This window comes from Melitaea cinxia, chromosome 1, assembly GCF_905220565.1.
Source record: "Melitaea cinxia chromosome 1, ilMelCinx1.1, whole genome shotgun sequence".
Taxonomy (NCBI): Eukaryota; Metazoa; Arthropoda; class Insecta; order Lepidoptera; family Nymphalidae; genus Melitaea; species Melitaea cinxia.
The window spans coordinates 2,177,501-2,186,363 of NC_059394.1; the positions used below are offsets into that span (position 1 = coordinate 2,177,501).

Here is an 8,863-nt window from a genome sequence, read left to right on the forward strand (position 1 = left end):
TCCACCAAACGCTCACAAGTAACTTTTTTTGAGTCAATTTTCGCTTGAGGCAGGATTTGGCTGACTCGCCAGGGTTCAGCCATTGCGATAATCACTTCCGATTATCCGTACATGATCCAATTTTTATCACACGCAATGATTCTATTTAAAATCTCCTTCATTATTGTGCCGATTGAGTAATGTAACTCAACAGTCTAAGCGCGTTTGTCAATTTACTTCACTCAGTTCATGACCCATCACTCACCTTTCAAGCTTTTTTACCTTCCCAATTTGCTTCAAGTGGATTAAAACTGTTTTATCACTTAAACCGCAGTCTGCAGCCTACTTGGACGTGTTTTGTGATTGATCCGCTTCCACAATAGCTTTCAATTCTTCATGATCAACTTTAGGCTCCGGCCGTCAAGAGCTTGTTCTGCAGGTCAAAATTTCCAGAACGAAAACGTTGGAACCAAAAAAGCAGTGTTTTCTTTTGCGACACCGCAGCCATACACATCATTAACCCTTTGAGCCGTTTCTGTAGCACTGGTGCCACGGTGGAACTTATACTTGTAAATAACACGATATTTCAATTTTTTCATTTTGTATACTGAGTGACGCAAAGATGAAAAACTAAAGAGGATAAAACAAATGAATCACAGTTTTCGAAACGCAAGTCCATGAGTAAATAGCTGTATAAATTTGAATTTTGAGTTCTCAACCAAAGAGGAAATATTTGAGACAAAGTGGCCAGTATGACAAAACGAAAATTTCATATTTCAGGACTTAATAGAAACTTGTGGGAACAGTTTTTTTTATCATGAAACTCCACTTTATCCTCTATCACACAAAAATTCCCCCCCCCCCCATATCCATATGCGAACGTATTTTATGTACAATTCCTAATTTGTAAACATTTAAATATTGATATAAAATATCACCTATGTTAATTTGTCTGCTCGGTACCCTCAGGCTCGCTAGCGCTGTACGGGCTGCTGTGGCTCCAGCTGAGCATGTTCGACACGCTGCGCTACCTGCTGCCGCTGGGCGCGCTCACCTTCCTGGCCGGACACCGCCTGCTGCGCCATCTAGGGGACAAGGCCGCGAAACACTAGTGCTAACTATATTTATATAACTAGCAATAAATTTATATATTTAAATTTAGCTTGTTTCTGTTTTAAATGTCACATGTAGGTCGTAATTTCCTTATTTCTAATCATGAAATCAAACGATCGATTTTTTTTTTATTGGTACCAATTTGTAAATAACGTTTGCTTTTTGTTTAGTATAATACAGTTGTGGTCTCGATTTAAGTATATAATAATATCATATTGTTTGTTAGTTTATTGAAAGTAAATCTTTACCAAACTTGTACACGCAATACATTATGTTTCCAGATATCAGAATAATAACACTTGGTTCCTATATGTGTATTTAATATTGTTGTTTCGTTTATTAGTTTAAAATACACTTGCAATAAAATAATAAAACATTGAAATATTTTTATTTTGATTACTACAATATAATCAAGTTATTTAGAATTCAATCATATAATATACTCGTATAAGTAAATTCATTCTTTTTTTTTAAATAATAGATATCGTCATATAAGCAGAGAGCGAAAAAATTTAAGTAGATACGCTGTAAGGAATATAGGTGAAGTACATTTATGGAAACATTGGTTTAATAAACAACACATAAAGACTAATCGAGTGTTGTCGCGCGTTAAAAAAATATGTAATAAAATATATATAATTGCAATTATATATATTTATATTATATATTGCAATTATATATATACTTAAGGTTTTTTTTTTAGTTTAATGTAATTTATCTGTTAAATATAGCTTATTATTTAAAAAAAAAAAAAATTGCAATTAAATTAAAAGACCATAGAATAAGAGAATATTAATTCTTTTTTAACGCGACGAACTAAATCACAGAGAGGTAAATATAAATTTAAAAAACGTTAGCGATCAGTTTGGATTGGAGAACAAAATTAAATTAGACTAATGTAGCAAGTAATTCAATACAAGGAAACACAATTTTAAGCTTAATACAAATTTGAATGAACAAACAACTTTATCTTCCTTTTATGGATTAAACGAACGAGTTTAACACAACCCGAAATTATTTTAAATCTACACTATGGACCGAAATACATTTTTGATTAATCTAATATTAATTTAAACTACACTGAGGGTTCGAATTATTTCTGTCACGTGGGTGGAGGTTAACTGTGGTCACTTATCAAAGCGGTCTCAGTGACTCGTAGCTCCGCAGAAACTCCCTGGATGATCACCCGCCAGTCTCTCGAGTTCCTAGCAGCCAATCCACAAAATCCGGCCACGTGGTATCACCGGCAACAACGGCACCGCAGGTGTCCGCCACGCCAAGGATCCCAACAGTCGCACCCTGAACCTGACCGAGGCTGAAGACCAACGAAAAGGAAGGAGCCGCACAGCACCAGCGCTCACACGAAATACGCCAATAGCGAAACGCCTAGCAATGAATGACGCCTAGAAAAGCAAGAATAATAATTCGACGAAACGAAATAATTGTCAAGAGAATGAAGGAAGAATAAAAATTACGTTACAGTGTAGTATAATTATTGTGGATTGAAATTATCTCGGATGAGAAACACTGTTATCTACTTTAGCAGATGCAGTCAGAATGTTTAAAATCTCATAATTTTGTCTATTTTTTATCTCAGGTTGGGGATCTCGATAACTTCAGGGTCAATCCAATATGTTTACGTTTTTTACTGACAAATTTATCTTATAATTCACGTGCTGGTGAAAGAAACATCGCAAAATAACTTCCATTTTTATAATATCCTATGTGTATCTATTTTTTAATATCCTATGTAGGTATTCACAACATTAAAATAATAGCCACAACAATACAAGACATCCGTTACGATACTGGACTAGTTTGATTATAATACTACTATACATACATATACATATCTTTATAAGCATCGTAATGATTATCTATACATATAATAAAATGGTAGGAAAGTCAAAACTGTACATAGGATATTTTTTTAAAAGAATACAATCGATACCGAAGCCAAAAATATAGTTTTTAGAATTTTTGTCTGTTTGTTTGTATGTATGTCCGGGATAAACTCAAAAAGTACTTCATGAATTTACTTCAAATTTGGCACGAATATTATTAAGAAGTCGGTTCAACATATAGGCTACATATTATCACGCTATCACCTACGGGGAACGAGCAGTGAAGCTTTATTTCTTCAACGCATTCTGTAACGTGTAATGTAACGACGCATATTTGAATGGTGTTATTATGTTTAACCATGCTATATAAGCTAGCTTCACACTATAAAAATCACGCAATATAAGTAAATTAGGCCGATAAATGTAATTAAATATTATAAACCTAATAAGTAGTATCAAGACAATTTTAAAGCAGCGCCATCTGAGATTTCAAAAACATCATCAATCCCTTTTTGGATATAAATAATTTAAATTTGATCATGTTGGCGAGGTTAATAGTTGTTTTTAAAAGTCATAGATGGAGTTGTGTATTGAATGTTATTTTAGAAGGTATAATCGTAGGTATTTTTGGTACTGTATAGAGTTCACGCAGACGACGTCGCGGGCAGCAGCTAGTAACTAATAAGATATAATGAAAATTATCATTCCTGTTAACAGTTTGCTTAGCGGTAGCTAAAACAGAACTGTCCTGAAAGGGTTAAAGAAACAGTAACAGTTTTTTTTTGTTTATATAGTGGCAAACAATCGTGCCATATTAAAAATAATTATGTAGTGTCATGGGACACCAAGTAGGAACCACAGGTAGGAACGAAGTTCCTTCGGATAGTATAGGAGCAACACAATTTGAAAAATAAAATGTTGGATTTTATATGTATTATCTAGTTCTTGATTTTTTTAAATTTTGTTTATTGGTTTTTATTAAGTACGTAAAAGTATTTAGGAAATTTAGTATTATAGAAAATAACAAATAATATCATAATTATATAATTCAAACTATTAAGTGAAATAAAAAAACATGTATCTTTATTTATTTTTGTCGACAGTATAAAATTACATAAATAATTTTAAAAAAGTTTACTAGTAATATTTTAGTTTTACAAACGTCATATTATACAGTCGCGTGACTGATATTACATCACTTCCGTAATATATTTTTCTTACGGTTTTAGTCTCACATTTTTCTCAGTTCGGTCGCCCAAACGTCAAGCCTGTCCTAAGGAACTTCGTTCCAAAAAAAAAAAAACGAAACGATATAGTAAAAGTAAATTTATTTGTGCATTATGTTAGGGTTTTAAGCAAGTGGCTTAAATGTTATAACAAAATATAATGAAGTTTTCTATAAATGAAAATGATTTTATTATTATTCGAAATTGTTTAATAATATAGAAAAACTAAATTTATATCACAAAATATATTATTTAACAATCAAATTTGTTACAATTTCTTTACATGTAACAAATTTCACAATTATTATATATTGATATACTCTACAATCTTAATTATTATTAATATATTAAAATTATATCATTAATAAATCCTTAACCTAATATAGGTACATTGATTTCTTTTATAAGCAGTAAGTACATTAATTCCAAGTAAATGATTGCTTACAAATTAATTCAAATTAAGGTAGTTCCACAGTAAGTTGTTCAACAACCTACCGTCAACAGTAGGCATTTTTTCTGCAACACTGGAATGCATATCAAAATGCCATGTCATAAAAACTAACTAGCAATGCTGTAAGTTACAAAAAAAAAGTGCATTATAAATTAAAATTCAGCATCCAAAGTGAACACATTGTCATTAGCTTTGGCCATCACTCCCCATTTCTGATATTCTCCAACCTTTTTCTCAAAAAAATTAGTTTTCCCTTCCAATGAGATGAGATTCATGAAGTCGAACGGGTTCTTTGTGTTGTAGTGCTGTGGATAATATTACACACACATTTTAGTCACTTGATCTTATTATGTTACATATCAAACATTAAAACAATAGTTCCTATAAAGTACAGCGTAATATTTTAAAACAATTGCATTACAAAATAAAAGTATTAGTAAATCATATTGTCGAATTTCTTTCTTACCTTTTCACCTATTAACTCAAGAAGCAGTCTATCAGCTACAAACTCAATGTAGTCAGACATGAGCTCACAGTTCATGCCAAGAAGCCTGACAGGAAGAGCATCAGTCAAAAACTCCTGTTCAATAACTACTGCATTCTTTATGATCTCTAGTACACTTTCGTTTGACGGCTTCTGTACTAGATGCTTGAACATCAGACATGCAAAGTCTGTGTGTAGACCCTAAAACAAATTAACATCCTTTTATTTAGTAACTGGAGATAAAATATCGCTTAAGTCTATAGATAGTATGACCTGAATAAAATAAATTGTTAATTATAATACTACATATTTACAATTTCTTATCAGTCCAAATTGAGATAACATGTATGTGCAAAAAAATATACCCTAATTGGCTGTTATCATGAAAACCAAAAAAAAAATACTATATGACTCACTTAACTAGGGACACGAAAAAAGTATAGATACTTTGTGGTATCGAGTACATTTCCATTGAATACTGATACTTATGTACTCTTTTTTTTTGATTATGATACTTTTACTCAATGTAGTAACTCAATTGTATCAAATAAGATATTAAGTTTTAAATGGGTAATATTACCCCCTTTTTTTGGTAGGCTGAAATTTGAAAACAGTTGTTCAGTATTTGTACAATGATTTGAAGCGACGACCTTTTTTTGAAGTCGAAGTATCAATATTTCTACGTATTGAGTACTTTTGTGTTTGTACTTGATACCTAGAAGTATCTATACTTTTATGAGTACTATATTTTTTTTCTTCGATACTACTAATGAGTACAGTATATACTACTAATGAGTACGATATTTTGTATTCGATACCCTGTCCCTACACTCAACAAAGTTGAATAATCTTTAACATGTCCTAAAAAATACTAGGTCTTCACTGTGGCTTAACCCGCGTGTATTACAAAATTGTGATTGTTCAGTTGTCTTTGGTGAAAATATAGCCTCAAATATGGCACTCCGTGTAAATTTAGCATTCTACTGATAAAAGAATTATTAAAATTACTAAAGTAGTTTTCAGTTTATCTAGTAAAAAAAAAAAAACATCAAATCTTTTCTCTTTGTAACAGACAGAAGTATATTTATCTGAAAATTATAAGTAAAGTATTTCATATAGTGCGCTCAACGAGCCGAGATACCAAATATCAACAAACTAAATGCGAGGTCACTCAACTATGCAGGGTTTTGTAACCTTTTTTTTTACTTACACAAAAATTTTAAATGTAAAATATATTTAAGTATATTTTGTAATTACTGAATTAAATATAATTAATTAAATATAATTAAGTATTTAAGATTTGATACTTCTTAAATAATAATTATCGAAATATAAAAATCACCCGAGCTCTTCAGGACACGAAATGAAATAAAAATAAATAATACAAATTCAAAGGGCCGTACGCGCCGATTGTTTTCAAGGCCAGTTAAAATATCGTTCGACCTTACAGAGAGACATACAGCAGATAGCAAACAAACAAGATAGAAAGGTCGTCGCTATAAAAAAATGATGGGCTTTGTTTACATTTGGTATCTCTTCTCCTTGAACGGACTATAGTATAATGCACAAATACAGCACCCCTTAAATAAAAAAAACCTAAAACTTAAATGGACAAATCACTATGTAATGAGGTATGTACTAATACAAACCTCATCCCTTGAAATCAGCTCATTGCTGAAAGTCAATCCTGGCATAAGTCCCCTCTTCTTGAGCCAGAATATTGATGCAAAGCTTCCAGAGAAGAATATGCCTTCAACTGCAGCAAAAGCTACAATACGTTCACCGAAAGTTGCAGTCTTGCTTGCAATCCATTGCATAGCCCAGTCAGCCTTCTTCTTTACACAGGGTAATGTCTCAATAGCATTAAACAAAAAGTCCCTGCATCAGAGAGAATTAATTTATTCATTTTATTTTATTTTTCTTAGGGAAATCTAGTTTTTCAGACTTGCTTAGAATTCACATATAAGCAACAAAACCAAGTACAGATTTACATAGGTTATTTTTATTTTTTGTTTCACCATTACTTAGATGACATGTGAAGGTCATGGTTAGTACTTTATAAAGGAAATTTTATAGATTATTATAATTAAATAACTGGAAAATATGAATAGTATTTCCACATGTTAAGGCTATTTTGATATGCTATTGATTTTTATGACAATACATTAATTAACAAATTAATTTCGTATTTACCTCTCCTTAGGATCCCTGATGTAAGTATCAATTAACAAAGAGTACATCTCTGAGTGTACATTTTCCATAGCAATCTGAAAGCCATAGAAACACCTAGCTTCTGTCACCTGCACTTCTTGTGAAAAGCGTTCCACTAGGTTCTCATTGACTATGCCATCTGATGCAGCAAAGAACGCTAATACATGCTTAATGAAATGTTTTTCGCAGTCCTTTAGAGTCTCCCAGTCACTTAGGTCCTGTAAAATTTAAATTACTATAATGTATTTTTACCTAGAAGAATTCTGGGTAAAGCTTTAGATTAGGAAAAACCGAATTTCGGGACCGTGGGAGGAAGGGGGGGGGAACGCTACCCCTGGTACCACTGTCACACCTCAGAACCCCATGGTTATGGAGATATCCATGGTTAGTTTTGAGGTTAGAAGAAGAATTTCGTAGCTTTCACAAGTTATTTTCACATTTCACACGCGTTTTTTTAAATTAATCTACCACCTTTAAAGTTAGAGGAACGCTTGGCTCCAGCGCTGCGGGAAGTGCAGCCCTTCCGCCCTTGCGTGCGAAAGCACGCTCACTCATTCACCCAAAAACCCCATAATTCGGTTTTTCCTAGTCTAGATCTTAGCCGAATTCTGATATTTTTAATTCCTGACAATTAAAATAGATTATTCTTGTGCAATATTATTTATTATCATTATAACAATTTTCGATAACTGATGTGCTGATGGAAAAAATACTAACCATTATTTTAACTTAACAATTGAAATACGAAAAGAACATACCTTAGATAGATCAACTTCTTCAACGGTCCAAAAAGAGGCCTCTGCTTTTTTGTACATTTGCCATATATCAGGATACTGGATGGGGAATATAACAAAGCGGCGGGGATTTTCTCTCAGCAGGGGTTCAAGTTGTGGGTCAAATTTAACTAATTTGTCTTCTTTCTCAATGTCCATTTTTTCAACGTTTTCGTTACCATTTCGCGCGGTAAGCACATTCTTAGTAGGTGACTGTAAAATATAAACGTGAGTAAATTAACTTATAAGTAGTGAAAAGTAAAAAAACATATAATTTAGTAAAAATTAATAAATAAAAAATATTATAAAGCTTCGGTTGACTAACCTTAAGATTTACATTTGCCATTCCATTGTGAATGTTCTCCTTGTCGTTTAAGCAAGACATTTTTTTTAGAGATAAAACTGAATCACGAGCAACGTTGGCAAGAAAACAAGAAACGCCGAAAATAATTTATGCCGAGGATAATGGTACCACGATTCTGTGTTGAGAAACAGTTGTCACATAGCTAATATACGCTTCAGATAGTTTATTATGGCGGGAAAAAAGTTCCGTTCATAAACAATATTAGCCATACATTCTAAAGTATTCAAACAAATTAATATTATATTTTCATAAGATGTCGATAAAAACACTTCAATTTCTTAAAGAAGAATAATTAATGTTTTTATTTTTTGTTTCCTTTAAGATTTCATATTTTTTCCTTTTCAAACTTCTCTAATCTAAAGAATCTAAAGTTTTTGTTTCTGAACAAAGCAGTCACGTAAAAATTGGCCAATCAAAA

General features: G+C 32.0%; 2 protein-coding genes across 2 annotated transcripts in view; one reads left to right on the forward strand and one right to left on the reverse strand.

Annotated features, from left to right (window-relative positions):
- LOC123665593 (dolichyl-diphosphooligosaccharide--protein glycosyltransferase subunit 2) overlaps window positions 1–1,474 on the forward strand; it is a 10,933-nt gene extending 9,459 nt beyond the window's left edge. The window contains exon 10 of the mRNA XM_045599907.1: window positions 949–1,474. Coding sequence (XP_045455863.1) covers window positions 949–1,091 — 143 coding nt within the window. The 3' untranslated portion in view covers window positions 1,092–1,474. The remainder of the gene's footprint in view (window positions 1–948) is intronic.
- Window positions 1,475–4,247: 2,773 nt separating this feature from the next.
- On the reverse strand, window positions 4,248–8,615 carry LOC123665815 (ribonucleoside-diphosphate reductase subunit M2). The gene is made up of 6 exons (XM_045600076.1): window positions 8,407–8,615; window positions 8,067–8,294; window positions 7,291–7,526; window positions 6,747–6,975; window positions 5,080–5,298; window positions 4,248–4,918 (listed from the first exon to the last, which is right to left on the reverse strand). The coding sequence occupies exons 1-6, from the start codon at window positions 8,464–8,466 to the stop codon at window positions 4,766–4,768; spliced, it is 1,125 nt and encodes a 374-aa protein (XP_045456032.1). The 5' UTR covers window positions 8,467–8,615; the 3' UTR covers window positions 4,248–4,765.
- Between the last annotated feature and the right edge of the window lie 248 nt (window positions 8,616–8,863).